This window comes from Lithobates pipiens, unplaced genomic scaffold (assembly GCF_037356315.1).
Source record: "Lithobates pipiens isolate NorthernLeopardFrog02 unplaced genomic scaffold, aLitPip1_a1.2 Scaffold_22, whole genome shotgun sequence".
Lineage (NCBI taxonomy): Eukaryota > Metazoa > Chordata > Amphibia > Anura > Ranidae > Lithobates > Lithobates pipiens.
In genome coordinates, this window is record NW_027507784.1 from 3013898 (window position 1) to 3036888 (window position 22991).

General features: G+C 44.4%; 1 protein-coding gene across 1 annotated transcript; it reads right to left on the reverse strand.

The window, feature by feature from the left end:
- Positions 1 to 4387: 4387 nt before the first annotated feature.
- On the reverse strand, positions 4388 to 5326 carry LOC143925213 (taste receptor type 2 member 39-like). Its single transcript, XM_077449809.1, has one exon. The coding sequence runs from the start codon at positions 5324 to 5326 to the stop codon at positions 4388 to 4390; it is 939 nt and encodes a 312-aa protein (XP_077305935.1).
- Positions 5327 to 22991: the final 17665 nt, after the last annotated feature.

A 22991-nucleotide genomic window follows, 5' to 3' on the forward strand; every position in this document is an offset into this window, starting at 1 on the left:
AACCTGTGCTACCACAGTCTGACATGATTTACAATGACTGGTGTAATGAGTCTGCAGCTGAGCCAGTCTGTTCTTATGTGTCTCCTTGGGCAGAAGGATCGGTGCTGAGGAGTACCGCAGAAGGGAGCGCACATACAATAGATTGGGATAGTTGGAGCAAAAATCTTATCTCCCTGATAGATGAGGCTTTTATGCACAAAGATAAGGTGGACACGGTTTCTGCTGGGCCAGCAGGGGAGGCTGCAGAACAGCCTGTACCTGAGGGCGCGGTGGCTGCTGCAGGGGTTAACCCTGGTGAGCAGGATGAACCAAATAAGGGCACAGCAGAGACATTGTCTGTGACCCACAAAACTGAGGTTGACATGGAGTGTCAACGTGACGTCACTGGTAATGTTCTGGAGCAGTTCACTGATGCTGAGCCTGAGAAGTTGGGTATGAGTCCAGCAATTGGCCGCGCTCTGGTGGAGCACCAGGCTGTGTTTACCTCCAGCCGGGAGGAGGTTCCGTTAACCATTGCAACTTTTCAAGTCTCAGCAAGTGGGTCTCTCTGCAGCCCCAGTGTCATGAAAATTCCCAGGAAGGACTTAGGTCTGGAGTCAAGGGCCTGGTTATTAACCAAAGCATTAAAAGAGATGCTTGAACTTTGGGATGTACAGCCAATCTATACTAGTGTGTCTCCTCCACAGTCTGATGGGCTGGTACTGCGCAGTACCACTAGGTGGAGCACTGTATGGCAGGCTGTACAGAGCAAAGCAAAACAGGACAGGAATGGTTTATTCCTAAATTTGCTACTTTTGTTAAAAGTTGCCGCTACGTATGCTGCTAGATTAGATCCAGAAGAAATATTTGAGACAGACATTGGAGAAGTTGAAAATAAGCCTAAATTGCCTGCGGTTACACCTCCTAACAGCCAGATGGGAAGCATTTCTGCTGCTATGGTCCAGTGTGGTGCTGGTCAGTTGGTGAAGGGCACGTATACTGCACCAGTAGAAAAACCACATGAGGTGGAAGGGCCAAGTGTGGACCTGAAAGCAGCAGAGATCCTGACCAGAGCTCAAACAAAGGTGGTTAAAGAGACTGGGGTCCCCAGTCCAGTGCTTGGTTTAGGTGACAAACCTAATAAGGTCCCCGGGACAGGGGAATGGGCAAGGAGCGTGGTAAAAATTGTATGTGGATCAGACGAGAGCTTGCCTGTTCCGGTGGGTAAAAATACAGGTGGCATCAGAACGGGTCAAGTGGTAGGACAGCTGCCTGCAGAATGGGTGAACCCAGGGGAGGTAGCATCCTGTGAGGTTCCTGTGGGTGATGGCGGCCCTCTAGTATGTGTGCCCTCTGCAGACTCTGCCCTAGCAAATTTTGAAAAAAAAGGCATTGGTGACATGTGCAACATTGAGAGGTCTAATGTTGGTTTGAATATGTCTGTCAATGATGAACCAAATAATGTGTTAATGGTACATGATAATGTGGTGCCCAAAGGTACAGGTAAACCTGGTAATCAATTAGTGACTGCTGAGTCAGGTACCAGAAATAAGAGGTGGGTTTCCGTTCTAAACACTATAGAAATAGGCCCCCTACAGTCTCAGAACAGTACTGCTGAGAGAGTTTTGGGGAAACCTGGGAACCTGAAGCGTGGAGGCAGAAGGGTTGGTAGGAAGACCAACGGGAACCCATTAAGATTTCAGGAGAGGAAGTGCTTATGGAAATTCACTCGGAAGAAAAGTTGGGAAGGTCGCATCAAAGCTCATAGCAGAGTGACAGTAAGGCTTAGAGGGAGACACCAAAGGAGGCATTGGGTGGAGTTCCCCGTTAGGAGAAGCGAGGTTGGACAGGAGGGTACTTCTGTAAATGGTATCTGGCACAGAGGTGCCAAAAGTAACTTGGGTGTTCCGCCCTCTGGGTCGAAACAAAGGGGGGGGATATGTGGTAGTTCGGAATCTCCAATCCTGGGACCGGGTTTTGGGAACAGCCAGCAGTCTGGCTGGATGATTGCACAGGTGGGTCTTGGGCTTAAAACAAAGCCAACACCATGGTTCTGGGCTCCACCCTCCCGAGGAGTCCAGGCGTGTAAGGGAGAAGAAGTGTGCATGTCTGCACAGGTCGGTCTGTCAGTAGACAGAGGGTCCAAGCTTGTGGGCTGAAAAAAAGAAGCTAGTAAAGAGTGCTGAGGTACTGGGTGTACAGGAACTCTGTTAAAGAGCCAAGAGGGCTGCAGCAGAAGTCTGAGCAGCAGTGCTGCTAAAGAGAGCCAGGTGGCTTGGTATTTTTGGTTCTACATACATTATTGCTGTGGAAAGCTGAAACCCCTGTGTATGCAACTATTTTGTCATCTGACTTTTCTTTCTTCAATAAAAGTGGGCCTACAAGCCCTTAAAACGATATCTGGTGTGGACTCAGCTCACTGGTAAGCTCTACCTTTAAGCTAAAATAACCCCCAAATATTACTATATATATATATATATATATATATATATATATATATATATATATATATATATATATAAAATATGTCTATACATGCATCATTATGTATGGAAAATACAGAGTACCCTGACAAATACACACTTTATCTTTTGATGTCTAAAAAAATTGAAATAAAATAGAATAATATTATATATATATATATATATATATATATATATATATATATATATTAAACAAAACAAAAGACCATAAATAAAAATTAAATATTTTTTACTTTCTGCTATAAAACATCCAGTTAAAAAAATGTAAAAATCTAATTTCTTCATCAATTTAGGACAATATGTGTTTTGGTGACATCATTCGGTGGAGGATATCACTGGATAACATTTGTTATGATATATAATAATGAATTAGTTCTACCTTCTCCTGACTAGGACTGAGCAGGAAAGTGGTCAACAAAATAACAGAAAACAAAATTTCATGTTGCAAATGAAAGGTCGCGGCTTTTATTAACAGACAGGAAAATCAAACACATTCAAAGATTTAGCTACATAATCTTCTTACATCTTTATACCACAAATACCCTCTAGCTGTATAATAATAACGTGGGTCGCTGACAACCAGGGGGTCCCCAAAAAAAGAGGAGACGAAGGCCTGGAGCGGTGCCCTTCACCATGGATGGTCTAACAGTACTTCTGTACAGTCATCATAATCTTGTCCATGGTAATGGTACAAAAACTGGACCTCCAAGAAGCCCTGTGGGCCTCATCACTCACCTCCAACTACCGAGCTGTTCTGTAGGAGTCCTAGGGGAAATACCTTGTACTTTGGTACTTCCAGGTACAGGGGAGCATGTGACCTTCTCCTTTTCTTGCAGTGCATGGGCTTAAACAGACAGTCTCTAGGCCTACGGGAGGGGAGGTGGCCATCGACCCCGTGTGCTCTGACACCATCCATCATGTAGCTTACCAGGGTTAGATTCCTGACTCTACTAGAGACACAAAGCAGATGGGGAGAGCAGTAAAGGTCAGCCATATTGAACAAGGGTCGGGACAAGGGGACAAGGGGGAGCAGGAGGGGCAGCTGCCATTGGCGCAGTCATTATGTGATGTGGGGGGGGGGGGGCACACAGAGAGTTCCTGATTCTACAAGCTGACAGCGACAGTGGCTTCACTGCTGTCAGCTTAGCATGGAAAGTCACAGGCTAAATCTTTAGAGGAGGAGAAAGCCTTCCCTCCAGCTTCCCACTTGTGCTGCTGTTTGTAGCGCTCCCAGGTCGGGACTGTTCAGGGTTTGTAAAGAAGGTGGGCTGGGGGCATGTAAACAAACACTGCACAGTCCCCGATCTGACAGCTAATGGCATCGCTAATGCAGGTCCCCAGTGCCACCATCCTTTGTCTGCATCCCCTAGGCTTCTCCCCAACCGTGACATGTCAAGATGAGGAGGAGCCTGAGATGAAGGACATGCCACAGTCTTCTGCTGCTCTGCATCTGCGGTCTGTGTGTTGGAGGGAGGAGAATTTTGTTGGGGATCGGGGGGGGGGGGGGGTGTTGGGCAGAGTAAAAAAACATTTGTGCTGGGGATAAGAATATGTTAGTTGGGGGATTTTGTTTTAGGAATGGGGATTTGGGGGGGAGGAATTGAGTTGAGGGAGGAGATGAAGCAAAGATTTTTGATGGGGGGTGGGGATAGAGCTGGGGGTTGCACTGGTAGGAGGGGGACATTTTAGTTTGGATAAAGTTTTGACTTGCAAAGGGAATTTATGATTGGGGGTCAGTGTGCAGATTGGTGCTCATTTTTTTATTGGGGGGGGGGGGGGGGGTTGTAGGCTGACATATAATTCTCATACATCTTGGGGGGCGCAGTTTGGAATCTTCCCTAGATGACTTTGTCCTGGCAGTGTTAATGAATAGGGTCTTTTTTTTTATCTTTTACTGGACTGTTTTTAGTTAATTCTGTAGCAGGCTACTTGTGGACCGTCCTCAGCCCAATGGACGGGATGTCTTTTGAGCTGAAGATCCTTTTGCATGCTTTCCAGAGTTTTGCATTCCCTGTTATTATGACAAAAGACTGCGTCATGGGGTAGAACAAGACAAAAAACCAAGATAAAAGCATAGCAGCCCCATCCACGTTGAAGGACTTGAAGAAAAAGGAAAACAGGGCACCATAAAAAGCTGTGTGCAGGGTGACCAGCAGGATCATGGTCTGGGCTGCCCTGACGTGGGCTTGAGTCTGAGGGTGACACGAGTCAGTCTTATTTTTCTTTAACCTCCTGGTGTGTCTCCAGAGCGAGGCCACTGTCACTGCTATTGGGATCAGAGTCAGCAGGAGCGGCAAAATTAATCCCACAAAGGCAGCAATGAGATAACCTCCTCTGATCCCAAGGAAGCAAATTTCCTTCGTAGAGTCACAGGTTAAATTTTTAGTGGAGCCTTGGTTGCACTCAATATAGATGTTCCAGTTTGAGGGCATTGCCATACAGAAGGACAGGGCAACAGATGCAACTAAAAGCTTTGGTACCAAGCCAGGAATTCTGATCTTTAAAGCCAGTAGAATCCCTTTGGAAAAGTTGACAATTTTCAGACAATAGTAAGAGCCGAGCAAAGTGGTGACCCAAAGGTTGCAGATAATAAGGAGAATGGCAATACTGAGTAATACCAGGTTATATGGGGCATATGATTTGACAGAGAGGACATTTACGACAGACATGTCCATACTCAGCGTGATCTGCAGTAGAATGTTGATTGCCGCCATGAAACTTAGAATTTGATCCGATGGGTTTAGGCGGAGGCCGGATCTCCATTCCATAATATTAACATGTACAATCCATAAATTGGAGGCACAGCCAAGGACTATGGCAGCAAGGCTGATCAGTAACATCAGGAGGGAACGGAGAGGCAACATGTTTGCTGTGTGTCGGTGTTCATCTACTTCTCTAATTATATCTCTGGAGGAGAGCGGGGGCCGTAGAGCTCAATGCAAATTTTTTTAGATCATCGAGTTACTTTTGTTTCCATTGTATATTGTTTGTTGACATAGATACGGCCTGAAGCTGGAATGGTTGATGATGAAGATGACTTTTTTCTTTTTTTTTTCTCAGAAAAATGTTTTTTTCTTTTTTCGATTGTATAATTAGACACAACCGTGACTAGCTGAAGTCACAAAATTCAATTTATGGAAAAAAACAAAAAAAAAAACCCCTCCAAGATTCACACATTTTTTTTTTTTTACTCATTGTTATCTTTGTGATACATTTTTCAAAAAATCAAAAAAGTACCGGTAGTTTACGATACATTCACACTAGTGAATGTTCCCAACACCGTTCAGATGTGAGAAGCCCAGTGGGAGTTCCTGGCAATTAGCTGGGGGAGGCAGCCCTTTGAAACCAATGGGAAGTCTCCTGGCTGCTTCAGCTTATCATGGTTACTCATATGTGGGTAGCACCGGGGTCTCCTGGATGCTACCATCTAGGTGACTATCATCCAACAGACTATGATCCAGGAGACTACTATCCAGGAGACTACTATCCAGGAGACTACTATCCAGGAGACTACTATCCAGGAGACTACTATCCAGGAGACTATGATCCAGGAGACTATGGTCCAGCAGACTAGGATCCAGGAGACTATGATCCAGGAGCCTATGGTCCAGCAGACTATCATCCAGGAGACTATGATCCAGGAGAATATGGTCCAGCAGACTATGAACCAGGAGACTATGATCTAGAAAACTATGATCCAGGAGCCTATGGTCCAGCAGACTATCATCCAGGAGACTATGATCCAGGAGACTATGGTCCAGGAGACTATGATCCAGGAGACTATGATCCAGGAGACTATGATCCAGGAGACTATGATCCAGGAGACTATGGTCCAACAGACTATGATCCAGGAGATTATGATCCAGGAGACTATGATCCAGGAGATTATGATCCAGGAGACTATGATCCAGGAGACTATGATCCAGGAGACTATGATCCAGCAGACTATGATCCAGGAGACTATGATCCAGGAGACTACCATCCGGGAGACTATGATCCAGGAGACTATTATCCAGGAGACTATTATCCTGGATGCTATCATCCAGGAGATCGCTCATGTAGCAATTAATTAATAACAATAATAATAACAATAATAGCTCCATCAAAGGTGGCTTCTCAAAGCGCTTTACAGGAAAACTCAGGAAATACAGAAGATAACATAACATAATTGAAAAGGGACAATTAAATGAAAAGAATTCCAGAGTTTTGGAGCATATCAGGAGAAGGTTCTGTCCCCCATTGAGTGTAGGTGAGCAGGGGAGACACACAGTAAACCGGAATTTGAGGAGCTGAGGTTACAAGGGGAGGGGGGGAGTAAGTTGATAAAAGTTCAGAGAGATAATGGGGTCCCAAGCAATGAAGAGCCTTAGTGGTGAGCAAGAGGATCTTAAAGTCTATGTGAAACCTGATGGGTAGCCAGTGCAAGGGCTCCAGGGTAGGGGCAATAAGGTCTCTTGTACCAGGCCTAGTCAGGATTTTGGCTGCAGAATTTTGAACATATTGAAGTCTAGTGAGTAGAGCATTGCCGTAGTCAAGTCGGGAGAACACAAATGTATAGGTCAGCTTCTCAGCTACAGTGTATGATAGTACTGTATAGAGGCCCTGTATACATATTAAATAAAAATAAAAGCAGTCACTAGAGCTACACCACAGTAATTTTAGAAACTGAAGAGGAATATTCAGCAGGAATTCCTAAATTCAGTAAAAATACACCGTCACCTCCGTGAGCAATAAAGAGCAATGATGTGGGTCTCTCTAGATTGGTGATTCTCAACCAGGGTTCCTCCAGAGGGTGTAGGGGTTCCTTCAGCATTGGGCAATTTCTGCCGCTCGGATAAGTTCTCCATTGATCTTTTTAGCTATCTGTAAGGAGGTAATTCTTCCCAAAGACCACAAGTGTAAGGACCATTCTTCCCACTGACCATCACACTATTGTATCATGAGTTGTAGATTTCTAAATTTTTGCAGGGGGTTCCCCGAGACCGGAGAACTATTTCAAGGGTTCCTCTGTGTTGAAAAGGATGAGAAAAGCTGCTCTAGATCAAGGGCAGGATATACATAGAAAGTGGACAGAGTCCAAAGTGAATCTTCAAGGAGAGACAGCCATCGATAGAAACAAACGTTTTATTGAAAAAAAAAAAAACTCATAAAAATTAAACAAATAGAAATGCACCTCCACCACATTCATTTAAAATTTTACAACGTTGTCAAGGCACAGGTAGAGGGCATGTAGCCTGGTATGGTTCAGGTGGAGTGGCGCTTGCCATTTTTTTATTTTTTTATTTTGCCTTCGGGTTCCCCTCAAAATCCATACCAGACCTGAAGGGCCTTATATGGATTTTTTCTGAATTTTCTATTGCGGGTATTCATTTCATTTATCTACATTTCAGCTCTCAGCAGGGAAGCCTGCGGACAGCTGAGGAGTCATCGGTTGTTAAGGACGTGGCGGCAGGCTTCCTGGCCAAATCCTTAACAACCAGCTATTCTGCACACAGAATTCGAAGCGGTCGATCATTTTTCGACTGATCTAAATTCGAATTGTTCAGAACTGTTCAAATTCATTAGAAAATGAATAAACAAAAGAAAACGTAACAAATTTCAATGAAATACGCTACTATTTAATTTGGAGATTTGGATACATCTGATTCTCCGAATATCCATAAAGTTGTCCAAATTTACATTGGGACCGAATCCAATTGCACATGTCTACTCCCTCAGCTAAGCATGGCTACTTTGCATTTTCTTGGGTTATATTTGTTTCTTAAAAGGTACATTTATACTTGAGTATCTACCCAACAGAGTTTAGATGCCAAAACCTCAGCGGGGGTTCCTGGTGAATAGTTGGGGGAGGCAGCCCATTTGAAAGTAATAAGAGGCTGCCACCTCCCTCAGCTAATCATGGCAGCTCACATGTAATAATTCATGCATGGATTTACCTGCAAGTAATCAGCCCTAGACCGATATGCGTTCATGGCTGATCACTTGCAGGTAATCACTGCATGAGCTCTTTCGATCAACTGTGGAAGTCAGCCATCTCCCATTGCTTTCAATAGGGTTGTCTCCATCAGCTAACCGCAAGTAACCCCACTGGAGTTCTTGCACCCAAATGCTGTCAGGTACATTCTTAAGTGTATTTCTTATGCCGCGTACACACAATCGGAATTTTGGTTGGAAAAAGCTCTGATGGCTTTCCCGACGGAATTATGGCGGGATTTCGCTCAAGCTGTCTTGCCTACACATGGTCACACCAAATTCCGACCGTCAAGAACGCGATGGCATACAGCACATACGAAGGGACTAGAAAATGGAAGTTCAATACCCAGTAGCCAATAGCTTCCGTCTCGTAGTTGACTTTGTCCTGGCAGTGTTAATGAATAGGGTCTTTTTTATCTTTTACTGGACTGTTTTTAGTTAATTCTGTAGCAGGCTACTTGTGGACAGTCCTCAGCCCATTGGACGGGATGTCTTTTGAGCTGAAGATCCTTTTGCATGCTTTCCAGAGTTTTGCATTCCCAGTTATTATGACAAAAGACTGCGTCATGGGGTAGAACAAGACAAAATACAAAGAAAAAAGCATAGCAGCCCCATCCACTTTGAAGGACTTGAAGAAAAAGGAAAACACGGCACCATAAAAAGCTGTGTGCAGGGTGACCAGCAGGATCATGGTCTGGGCTGCCCTGACGTGGGCTTGAGTCTGAGGGTGACACGAGTCAGTCTTATTTTTCTTTATCCTCCTGGTGTGTCTCCAGAGCGAGGCCACAGTCACTGCTATTGGGACCAGAGTCAGCAGGAGCGGCAGAATTAATCCCAAAAACGCAGCAATGAGATAAGCTCCTCTGATCCCAAGGGAGCAAATTTCCTCCGTAGAGTCACGGGTTGAATTTTCGGTGGAGCCTTGGTTGCAGTCAATGTAGATATTCCAGTTTGAGGGCATTGCCACACAGAAGGACAGGGCAACAGATGCAACTAAAAGCTTTGGTACCAAGCCAGGAATTTTGATCTTCAAAGCCAGTAGAATCCCTTTGGAAAAGTTGACAATTTTCAGACAATAGTAAGAGCCGAGCAAAGTGGTGACCCAAAGGTTGCAGGTAACAAGGAGAATGGCAATACTGAGTAATACCAGGTAATGTGGGGCATATGACTTGACAAAGAGGACATTTACGACGGACATTTCCATACTCAGCGTGATCTGCAGTGGAATGTTGATTGCCGCCATGAAACTGAGAATTTGATCAGATGGGTTTAGGCGGAGGCCGGATCTCCATTCCATAATATTAACATGTACAATCCATAAATTGGAGGCACAGCCAAGGACTATGGCAGAAGAGATGATCAGTAACATCAGGAGGGAACTGAGAGGCAACATGTTTGCTGTGTGTCGGTGTTCATCTACTTCTCTAATTATATCTCTGGAGGAGAGCGGGGGCCGTAGAGCTCAATGCAAATTTTTTTAGATCATCGAGTTACTTTTGTTTCCATTGTATATTGTTTGTTGACATAGATACGGCCTGTAGCTGGAATGATTGATGATGAAGATGACTTTTTTCTCTTTTTTTTCTCAGAAAAATGTTTTTCTCTTTCGGTTGTGTAATTGGACACAACAGTGACTAGCTGAAGCCACAAGATTCAATTTATGGAAAGAAACAAACAAAAAAAAACCCCAAGATTCACAAATTTTTTTTTTTTTACTCATTGTTATCTTTGTAATACATTTTTGAAACATCAAAAAAGTACTGGTAGTCACGATACATTCACACTGGTGAATGGTCCCAACACCGTTCAGATGCGAGAAGCCCAGTGGGAGTTACTTGCAATTAGCTAGGGGAGGCAGCCCTTTGAAACCAATGGGAAGTCTCCTGGCTCCCTCAGCTTATCATGGTTGCTCATATGTGGGTAGCACCGGGGTCTGCTGGATGCTACCATCCAGGAGACTATGATTCAGCAGACTATGGTCCAGCAGACTATGATCTAGGAGACTATGATCTAGGAGACTATGATCCAGCAGACTATGATCCAGGAGACTATGATCCAGGAGACTATGATCCAGGAGACTATGATCCAGGAGACTATGATCCAGGAGACTATGATCCAGGAGACTATTATCCAGGAGACTATTATCCAGGAGACTATTATCCAGGAGCCTATCATCCAGGAGCCTATCATCCAGGAGCCTATCATCCAGGAGACTATGATCTAGGAGACTATGATCCAGGAGACTATGATCCAGGAGACTATTATGCAGGAGACTATTATCCAGGAGACTACCATCCGGGAGACTATCATCCAGGAGACTATTATCCAGGATACTATTATCCAGGAGACTATTATCCTGGATGCTATCATCCAGGAGACTCTGATCCAGGAGACTATGATCCAGGAGACTATGGTCCAGCAGAATATGATCCAGGAGACTCTGATCCAGGAGACTCTGATCCAGGAGACTATGATCCAAAAGACTATGGTTCAGCAGACTATGATCCAGGAGACTATTATCCAGGAGACTATGATCTAGGAGACTATGATCCAGGAGATTATGATCCAGGAGACTATGATCCAGGAGATTATGATCCAGGAGACTATTATCCAGGAGACTACCATCCGGGAGACTATCATCCGGGAGACTATGATCCAGGAGACTATGATCCAGGAGACTATGGTCCAGCAGAATATGATCCAGGAGACTCTGATCCAGGAGACTCTGATCCAGGAGACTATGATCCAAAAGACTATGGTTCAGCAGACTATGATCCAGGAGACTATTATCCAGGAGACTATGATCTAGGAGACTATGATCCAGGAGATTATGATCCAGGAGATTATGATCCAGGAGACTATTATCCAGGAGACTACCATCCGGGAGACTACCATCCGGGAGACTATCATCCAGGAGACTATGATCCAGGAGACTATGATCTAGGAGACTATTATCCAGGAGACTATGATCTAGGAGACTATGGTCCAGCAGAATGATCCAGGAGTCTATTATCCTGGATGCTATCATCCAGGAGACTCTGATCCAGGAGACTCTGATCCAGGAGACTATGATCCAGGAGACTATTATCCAGGAGACTATTATCCTGGATGCTATCATCCAGGAGACTCTGATTCCGGAGGCTATGATCAAGGAGACTATGGTCCAGCAGACTATGATCCAGGAGACTATGATCCAGGAGACTATGATCCAGGAGACTATGATCCGGGAGACTATGATCCGGGAGACTATGATCCGGGAGACTATGATCCGGGAGACTATGATCCGGGAGACTATGATCCGGGAGACTATGATCCGGGAGACTATGATCTAGGAGACTATGATCCAGGAGACTATGATCCAGGAGACTATTATCCAGGAGACTATTATCCAGGAGACTATTATCCAGGAGACTATTATCCAGGAGACTACCATCCGGGAGACTATCATCCAGCAGAATATGATCCAGCAGACTATGATCCAGCAGACTATGATCCAGGAGACTATGATCCAGGAGACCATTATCCTGGATGCTATGACCCAGGAGACTATGATCCAGCAGACTATGATCCAGGAGACTATTATCCTGGATGCTATCATCCAGGAGATCGCTCGTGTAGCAATTAATAAATAATAATAATAATAAACTTCATATTATATAGCTCCATCAAAGGTGGTTTCTCAAAGCGCTTTACAAGGAAAACTCAGGAAATACACATATTAACATAATTGACATAATTGAAAAGGGGCAATTAAATGAAAAACAGTTTTTCGATTTGATTTGAATGAGTTTAGAGAAGACGACTCTCTGACATTCTTAGGAAGAGAATTCCAGAGTTTTGGAGCATATCAGGAGAAGGTTCTGTCCCCCATTGAGTGTAGATGAGTAGGGGAGACACACAGTAAACCAGAATTTGAGGAGCTGAGGTTACAGGGGGAGGGGGGGGGGTAAATTGATAAAAGTTCAGAGAGATAATGGGGTCCCAAGCAATGAAGAGCCTTGGTGGTGAGCAAGAGGATCTTAAAGTCTATGTGAAACCTGATGGGTAGCCAGGACAAGGATTCCAGGGTAGGGGCAATAAGGTCTCTTGTACCAGGCCTAGTCAGGATTTTGGCTGCAGAATTTTGAACATATTGAAGTCTAGTGAGTAGAGCATTGCCGTAGTCAAATAGGGCGAACACAAACCTTTACTCTATTGAAGGGAAACATCCAGTAGTAGAAAGGGTCATGTTCGACAAGAATCCTTGTAGACAAAGGAGAGTTTATCAAGGTGAGTTCGGTCGTGTGAAGAGAGCTGTGCCATAACAAAAAGGTCCCATCTGTCGTGGAAGCGTTGGGAGGCTTACTGGTTGTCCAGATTAGCATTGATCTTGTCCCGAAAAAGGAGTTGCAGGAGATCTCTTTCAACCTGGGAGATGGAGGGCGTGGATGTAGAGGTCCAGTTGGCCAGTATGGCCCTTCTTGCTAGCAGGAGGCAGATCAAGGTCCAGTCTTTCCCCGGTGGGCTGGGAGTGGTGGACCAAGGGAGCAGTGTGGGGTCCCAGTGCCCAAAGATAAGGAGGAGCGGGTTCTTGGGGAGCTTTAACAATGTAATCCAGAATATAAATGCCAGAACTTGATCCCAGAAAGCAGAAATATAGGTGCAAGTCCAGTATCGGTGCACGAGAGAGGGCTTAGGTTGCTGGCACAATGGGCACAGCGAGGGTGAGGTTAAGGCTGAAGAATGTTTAGAAGTTGGAAGAAAAGGAATGTGGGCGCGGTGAGTGATCTTCAGCTGGGTCTCCCTCCACGATTCATTAGGAACCAGGTTGTATACAGAATTGGGGCCTTGCAGGATTTTGTCCACTATGTCCTCTTCTGGAAAGTCTTTTGCCCAATTCAACACAGAGGATGAGGCTAGAGAGGGGGTAGTTTTCAATAGTAAAGGTTTGTATATGTCAGAAATTTTGCAGGTGTCATTTTGTATGAGTGTTTCAAGGAACGATGGCGCGAATCTTGTGGATTCGTTCCTGCAGGTTTTTTGAAGGAAGCTAACACATTGACCATAATGGAAAGCAGAAGCATCCGGGAGAGAAAATTTGGCGGCTAGGGATCTGAATGATGCTACCCGACCGGATTCAGGATCACACAGGGAGAAAAAAGTAACGAGACCTTTTTGGCGCCACTCATCATAGGGCTGGCGTTCCAAACCCGGAGTAAAACTCGGGTTTCCTTGTATCGGGAGGAATTTGGAAATAAATGGAGAGAGACGGAGACTTTTCCTTACCTCCCTCCAGGCAATGGCAGTGTCTCTCAGCAAAAGATTGTGTTGGTGCAGAGTTGGTAGAGATTTCCACTTGCAGTGAAGAAGGGCAGTAAGGGAATAGGGATGGACCATTTCTGTCTCCAGGGGAAAGTTGGAACATTGGGACTTTTGGGCAATCCAGTCCAGGCTTACCCGCAAAAGACAAGCTAGATTATACAGTCTAAGGTTTGGAAGACTAATACCACCTTCGGTCCTGGGAAGATGAAGTTTTGAAAAAGCGATACGTGGTCTTTTGTTTCGCCAAAGAAATTTTGATATTGCAGAGTTCAAAATTTGGATGTCCTTTTGTCTGATAAGTAAAGGTATCGTTTGGAGAGGGTATAGCAGGCGTGCGAAACTGACCATTTTTACCAAGTGACATCTTCCCAGGAGCGAGAGGGGCAGATCCATCCAGTTTTCCAGTTCCAGAGTGAGCTTGGCAAAGAGGGGAGGGTAGTTCAGATGATAGAGTGAAGAAGGAAAATTCCCTTCTTCACATCTTGATACCCAGATAAGTGATATGTGACTTTGCTATCGAGAAGATGGAATTTTGAGTCCAGGCCGGAGGTGGAAGGGGACCGAGTGGCAATATCTCGCTTTTGGCGTAGTTTATGTGTAAACCGGAACATTTTCTGAATAGATCAAATGTGTTTTTTATCGTGGGCATGTCTGCGGAAGGATTTGCGGAAAAGATGAGGACGTCGTCTGCAAAGAGAGACGTCTTCAATTGTTGCTCCCCTATTGTAATGCCATGGATTGGGGCCACTGTTAGTAAATATCTAGAAAGTGGTTCCAGGGCCAAATTAAAGAGGAGAGGGGATAGAGGGCAGCCTTGTCTCGTGCCCTTATGTAGGCGAAATTCATTTGAGAGCAGGCCAGCGGCAACCAATCTGGCTGCCGGAGAGGTGTACATAGATTTTATGAGATGCAGAAAAGGGCCAGTGAATCCCATTTTGTTCAGAACCAGAGACAGCCATTCGATACTAACGTTGTCAAAAGCCTTTTTGGCATCAAGAGTAATAATGGCAAAATCACCGTTCGGGTTACATCTAGTGTGCTCTAGTGCCATCATCACTTTTCTGATGTTGATCTTCGCCGTTCTGCCCTTCACAAAGCCTGACTGGGCAGGATGAATCAGAAAAGGGATGATGTCAGCTAGTCTTGTGGCTATTATTTCGGAAAGGATCTTGACATCGAGATTTAGGAGCGAGATGGGCCTATATGAGCCTGGTTCTGTAGGTTCCTTCCCCTTTTTTTCCAGAATTTTTACTATTGCTTGGTTGCCCGTAGGCAGGTAGGGGCCACCCATCCATATGTGTTGGTATACCTTTTCAAGCGTGGGTGCTAGGGGCGAGTTTAGGGATTTATAAAATTCGCCCGTTAGTCCATCTGGGCAAGGGGTTTTCGAGGAGGCTAGAGTCCGGATCGTGTTGGTTATTTCCGCGAGAGATGGGGGCATTAAGAGAGTCCAGTTGCGAGGGGAATATTTGTGTCAGAGTCACTCTGTCTATGAATTCGTGTGCCGTGTGCTCGTCGATAGGGTCGTACAACGCCGTATAATAGCGCAGCATGGCCGAATTGATGCCCGTTTGCGACGTCGTGATAGAGCCATCCGGCTCCCGGATAGCAGGGATAATAGTTGGGCGGTAGGGACCCTTACATAGTCTGGCTAGCAGTTTACCGGCCTTATTCCCAAATTTGTGGAGAGTGGCATCAAAGTGAGCTCTCTTAATTGATTCCAGGGTGTCGGCCCAAGTGTCAAACGACTGTTTGGCTATTCACCAGGCTGTCCGGTTCTCAGGTGTGTCATGGGTATAGAGTATTCGTTGAGCCTGGTGAAGTCTGGAGCTGGCTGTGTTATAGTTAAGGTGTGCGTTCTTTTTGAAGGAGGATGCATAAGAGATAATGCGTCCCCGAAGGAAAGCTTTCCCTGCGTCCCATAGTAGATTGGGGTTATCCGCATGGTCCGCGTTCGTTTGTGTGTATAATCGCCATTCTTTTGTAATGTAAGTGTGGAAGTCCGCGTTGTGTTGGAGGAAGGCGGGGAAGCGCCAAAGTTTGGGATTTGGATGGATATCGGGAGTCTCTAGAGATACGGAAATAGGAGCATGATCGGAGATAGCAATATCATGTATCTCCGTGTCCGGGATTAAAGGGAGTAGATCATGTGAGCTAAATATGTAGTCAGTCCTGGTGAATACATTGTGTGGATGTGAGAAAAAGGAGAATTCCCTATCAGTCGGGTGGTGTAGGCGCCATATGTCAAGGAGACAAAGGGATTTCATTGTGGTCTCTAGCAATGTGTCATTGGTTTGTGTCGATGATGAGTCAAGTCGTCGTTTCGGAGATTTGTCGTCTAATGGGTGGATCACGGAGTTAAAGTCCCCCCCAACGACTTGGGGAAGTAAAGGGTAGCGCAGGAGCCAAGTGGTCAGTGTGTTGAAGAACTGCTTTGTGGGACTGTTAGGGACGTAAATGTTGGCTATCACTATTTCTTTTGTCCCTATGCGGACAGGAATAGAGAGCAATCTGCCCTGAGTATCCGTGTCCGTTGACAGAATGGTACATGGGAGATGTTTGTGAACAAGGATACGGACTCCTGCTTTACGGCCTAAAGCTTCTGAGCCAGCCACCGCTCCCACCCAGAGTTTCTTCATCCGAACAAAGTCGGGTGAAGAAAGGTGTGTCTCCTGAAGCAGAGCTATGTCTGCCTTTAGCCGTTTGAGATGTCGAAGAACCTTCATTCGTTTAGAGGGGGAACGAAGGCACTTCACATTCCACGAGATTATTCACAGCATGGTGGGATTAGGACGGGGGTATGGTGTACAAGTAGTAAAATCATTGGGATGTGGGTAGTTGGGCGCAGAGAGTAGTAGTGATCTACACTGGAGCATGTGTGCAAGGCCCTAAGAAGGGGGACGATGAGTAAGTGTGTACTATTAGTAGTTTTAGTGGGTAGAGGGAGAGGAGAAGAGGGGGAGGGATAGAACTGGAGCAGCAACCAAAAATAGGGTAAGCAGAGGTAAACATAATAACTAACCAACTTCGCTTTTTTCCGCATGGGGATCACTGTGAAGACCAGTTCCCATAACAAGCCCTGAATCAAGTCAAGGGCTTCCGCCCCTCGGAGATGGGATATAAGGTAACAGCAGGGTAGGCGGGAGAACAGTGTGTGTAAGCAGGTCTGCACAAAGATACCCAGGGGGAAGAGGGCATAAACGTATGCATGAAAATATACATTAATCACAGGTCATTGAACATAAAGTACCATGTTAAGCAATATACCTATATAGCTACGAACCACTGAAGAAGAGTAAAAATACAAATAAAATAGAACATAACGAAATAGGTCAACAGAAAAAGTCAAGTCGGTATGTAGGCAAACAGAACCTCAAATCCGATCAAGTAGTAACGGATATTACCTGAGAGGTGTGGACTGTCCAGGAGGGAGAGTCCAAAGTCAGGACACCTTACCCAGGTAGGGAGGAAGGTCAAACAGTGCCGTAAAGAAGAAGCACTTGTGTGTGGAAGCAGCGGGACCAAACTTAGCCCCTCAGCGTGTGGTCAGGCCATGTTGAGTTGGACCCGAGGCCCTGAAGCGCTTGGGAGAGTCTTTTCGCGGACTCCTCTGATCCAGGGCTCGGTTGATTGGTGGGGCCTTGGGTGTGGGGCTGAGGTGGGAGCCCGAGCGTGAAGATTTCAAGTAAGATGAAGCCTCATCAGGGTCTTGAAAGGACAGTTGTTCACCGGAGGGCGTTTTGATCCGCAGAGTAGCCGGGAATGCCAGTGTGAACTTGATTTGCCGCTGGTGGAGTTCTGCGCAGATATGCTGGAAAGCTTTGCGTTTCTTGGAGACGTCCACTGAATAGTCGGCAAAGATCAGAATTCGGACTCCGTCTATCTGCAGGGATCTGGATTGCCGGTATTGTTGCAGTATGGCGGCTTTGTCCGAGTAGTTAAGATACTTGGCTATGATCGGGCGCGGCGATTTGCGTTCCGAGTTAAAGGCCCCCACGCGGTGTGCACGTTCCACGGTGCATGGGCCTCCCAGACCCAGAGCTTCAGGGATGCGACGAGTGCATAATTCCGTTAAGGCAGATTGGTGAAGCAATTTAGGTAAACCTACAAATCGCAGGTTGCTCCTCCTGGACCTGTTCTCGAGGTCGTCGAGTTTTTCCAGTATATATTTGTTTGTTCTGTCCTGGGCACGTTCCAGAGATTGCGTCTGGTAAAGTTCCTCCTCAATGGTTGATATGCGATGCTCTGCTTCATTCAGTCTGGATGCATGTTCCCCCAGCTGGGCTTGAACCTTCTGCATGACTGAGCTGACAGCCTTCTCCACTGATGCAGCTATCATAGGGGAGAGGAGAGCAGCCACAGCCTGTGCCAGGAGTTCTGTGTGATGATCCTGTGCCAGTGAAGGTATGTGAGGCTGCTGCAGGAAGGGAGACGTTTCAGGGCTGGATGGAGGAGGGGGGGCCTGGAGCTGTGGAGGTAGTGTATCTCTTAGGGTGGGCTGATGTGTGGGCCGTTCTCCTACCACCATCGCTGGCGCCATCTCCTCAGGCTGGGCCGCACAGGCCGGATCCATGTAGGCCGAAGCCGGGGCCTCAATTTGCGGCGGGGCCGGCCGCGCGGCGGCGGCCGCGTACGATTGCGGTGGCGGCCGTGTACGATCGCGGCCCGGTTTTTTCCACGAACCGGTCCATCTCGTGGCCGGGGTCGTGGGGGAGGCTGCTGGAGCGTTCGGGGCGGAAAACGCCGATTTTTCAGGCCGATGTGGAGGGCAGTTTGCGGGAGCTGTGAGGGGAGACAGCGACTCCATGCGGCTCCGGAAACGGAAGTGATCAGGGATTCTTAACCAGGGTTCCTCCAGAGGTTGTAGGGGTTCCTTCAGCAATGAGCAATTTCTGCCTCTCGGATAAGTTCTCCATTGATCTTTTTAGCGATCTGTAAGGAGGTAATTCTTCCCAAAGACCACAAGTGTAAGGACCATTCTTCCCATTGACCATCACACTAATGTATCACGAGTTGTAGATTTCTAAATTTTTGCAGGGGGTTCCCCGAGACCGGAGAACTATTTCAAGGGTTCCTCTGTGAATATAAATATTGACAGGGAAAAGGGGAAATGAGGGAAAAAATAAATAAATAAATAAATAAATAAAAAAAAGGGAAATAAAAGAACCTTCACACAAAAAGACCTCAAAAAAATGTGGGTTCAGTTGGACTTTTTAGGCATAAAGAAAGTTGTAAACACAACCGGTATGAAAAATAATTATTTCTATTTATTTAAAATAAAAAAGACAATTTAAAAAGAACAGGAAAAAGTTCAATTTCCCTTTTACACAAAAAAAGGGAAAAAGTTTCCTCCTTAAAATTGCACAATTAAGACCTAATTGACATCCTATCAAACATAATAACAACCTTTTCAAATTTCCAAAAGGGAAAGAAAAAAACAAAGTATATATCTATACAAATGAGGGATCAAGGATATCAATCATACAGTCAACGGTTACATATATTTTTGGTGCTCTACATGTTTCGTGTCTACAATGACACTTCTTCAGGAGCTGATAATAATGTTCTGAATTCTCATAAAGATTGGATCTTCAGTGTGTTTAGTAAAAATTCTTGAGGCGTAAGTGAACACAGATAAATCCGTGATGGATACTCTTTGGTATCTCCTGAGCTCAAGTTGCAAAAAACGGATCAAATTCCCACTGGGTAAAGGAGGAAAGTAAAGGGGGAATCAAAGAGGCAGACTAATCGGCCCATTCACCCCTCTCATATTGTTTTTTGTGTGTAGAAGATGGCCGCCATTGGATTGGCGGCCATCTTCTACACACAAAAAACAATATGAGAGGGGTGAATGGGCCGATTAGTCTGCCTCTTTGATTCCCCCTTTACTTTCCTACTTTACCCAGTGGGAATTTGATCCGTTTTTTGCAACTTGAGCTCAGGAGATACCAAAGAGTATCCATCACGGATTTATCTGTGTTCACTTACGCCTCAAGAATTTTTACTAAACACACTGAAGATCCAATCTTTATGAGAATTCAGAACATTATTATCAGCTCCTGAAGAAGTGTCATTGTAGACACGAAACATGTAGAGCACCAAAAATATATGTAACCGTTGACTGATTGATATCCTTGATCCCTCATTTGTATAGATATATACTTTGTTTTTTTCTTTCCCTTTTGGAAATTTGAAAAGGTTGTTATTATGTTTGATAGGATGTCAATTAGGTCTTAATTGTGCAATTTTAAGGAGGAAACTTTTTCCCTTTTTTTGTGTAAAAGGGAAATTGAACTTTTTCCTGTTCTTTTTAAATTGTCTTTTTTATTTTAAATAAATAGAAATAATTATTTTTCATACCGGTTGTGTTTACAACTTTCTTTATGCCTAAAAAGTCCAACTGAACCCACATTTTTTTGAGGTCTTTTTGTGTGAAGGTTCTTTTATTTCCCTTTTTTTTATTTTTTATTTTTTTCCCTCATTTCCCCTTTTCCCTGTCAATATTTATATTCACAAAGTGATAATTAGGACGCGGCATTTTTTCTATCAGTGTATCCACAGACACCACCCTGTGATAGATACACAATTGTTCATTTTTCTAAAATCAAGGGTTCCTCTGTGTTGAAAAGGATGAGAAAAGCTGCTTTAGATCAAGGGAAGGATATACATAGAAAGTGGACAGAGTCCAAAGTGAATCTTCAAGAAGAGACAGCCACCGATAAAAACAAACATTTTATTGAAAAAAAAACCTCATAAAAATTCAACAAATAGAAATGCACCTCCACCACATTCATTTAAAATTTGACAACGCTGTCAAGGCACAGGTAGTGGGCATGTGGCTTGGTATGGTTCAGGTGGAGTGGCGCTTGCTATTTTTTTATTTTATTTTGCCTTCGGGTTCCCCTCAAAATCCATACCAGATCTGAAGGACCTTTATATGGATTTTTTCTGAATTTTCTATTGCGGGCATTCATTTATCTACATTTCAGCTCTTAGCAGGGAAGCCCGCTGACAGCTGAGGAGTCATCGGTTGTTAAGGACGTGGCGGCAGGCTTCCTGGCCAAATCTTTAACAACCAGCTATTCTTCAGAAAGAATTCGAAGCGGTCGATCATTTTTCGACTGATCTAAATTCGAATTGTTCCGAAATTTTCGAAATTCATTAGAAAACGAATAAACAAAAGAAAATTTAACAAATTTCAATGAAATACGCTACTATTTAATTTGGAGATTTGGATACATCCGATTCTCCGAATATCCATAAAGTTGTCCAAATTTACATTGGGACCGAATCCAATTGCACATGTCTACTCCCTCAGCTAAGCATGGCTACTTTGCATTTTCTTGGGTTATATTTGTTTCTTTAAAGGTACATTTATACTTGAGTATCTACCCAACAGAGTTTAGATGCCAAAACCTCAGCGGGGGTTCCTGGGGAATAGTTGGGGGAGGCAGCCCATTTGAAAGTAATAAGAGGCTGCCACCTCCCTCAGCTAATCATGGCAGCTCACATGTAATAATTCATGCATGGATTTACCTGCAAGTAATCAGCCCTAGACCGATATGCGTCCATGGCTGATCACTTGCAGGTGATCACTGCATGAGCTCTTTCGATCAACTGTGGAAGTCAACCATCTCTCATTGCTTTAAATAGGGTTGTCTCCATCAGCTAACCGCCAGGAACCCCACTGGAGTTCTTGCACCAAAATGCTGTCAGGTACATTCTTAAGTGTATTTCTTATGCCGCGTACACACAATCGGAATTTTGGTCGGAAAAATCTCTGATGGTTTTCCTGACGGAATTACAATGGAATGTCGCTCAAGCCGTCTTGCCTACGCACGGTCACACCAAATTCCGACCGTCAAGAACGCGGTGACGTACAACACATACGACGGGACTAGAAAAGAGAATTTCAACACCCAGTAGCCAATAGCTTCCGTCTCGTAGTTGAATCTGAGCATGCGTGAGTTTTTGCGCGTCGGAATTTGCAACACACGATCGGAATTTCCGATAGAAAGTTTTTCCGTCGCAAAAATTTAGAACGTGCTATCAAATTTTTGCTGGCAGGAATTTGGCCAGCTAAATTCCAACGGAGCGTACACACGGTTGCATTTTCCGATGAAAAGCTCTCATCGGTCTTTTGCTGGCCGGAATTCCGATCGGCATAAGGAGCAACCAATGTACTTCTAGTTGTTATACTCTTAATATCTAAATTTAAATTGGCTTTATTATACTTTATTTAGAATATGAATTCTCCATTGTGTGAAAGAAAAACTCTGAATCGGTCAATCCCTATGTTATGACATTCGGTAATTGAAAAAGTAAACATTTAAAACCTGTCAGGATTTTGATCAATATTGTAAATCTTATATATGCTTTTAAGGGATATATTCCTATGTAATTGAGATGTTGTTTTACGGTTTACAGTCTGAAGATTCCCTTCCCCCACTTCCTGTCATTAGAATGTTATACCAGATGGTAGAAAGTTATAGTAACCACTCTTTAGCCCACACCCTTGTGAAGGAGGGTTTATTCTTTTGGCGCGAATTTAGAAGCTTTGGTTCATATAAGCGTAAAGGCTGAAGAGCAGACAGGCTCTCGCAACTACACAGCTCTTAAAGACAACATACATCTCAGCACACAGACTCACAGACTTTTCAGCATACAAAGGGTTATTCCGCCATTTTAGATAGATTCCGATAGAACAATAGAACACATGGTCAAGCTTGAAGAATTATTTTTATATCTTTGAAACGAAAGAACGATACTAGAATTTTATCATTGTGCTATTTTTGTAAGTATTATTTTCTATTTTAGTGTGTACAATAAAACACACTTTTTGATTTACGCTGACTCAGAACTAATTAAGGAAATTCGTCTCACATTCTCAATCGGTCTTACCAGATATATATATATATATATATATATATATATATACATTTACATATTTTTACATTGGCTCAGCCATCCAGTCAATCATAAGTCTGAAGTTTTTTTTTTCAACTTCCTTCCTTTGATCAGAGGGGAAAGAAGTGATGAACAGAAATTAACTTTGCAAAGATTGAAAAGAACCTAGAAGAAAATTATGATATTGATGATTGTGAAAGACCGGAGAATTTCAGATATACAGAATTCTTGACAGACAGGTTAAATTCGAAGCCAGCGGGGAAACTGAAAAGTTTTATATTTGGTGAGTAGAAAATTAAAGCGGAGGTCCACCCTAAAGTGGACCTTCCGCTCATCGGAACCCTCCCC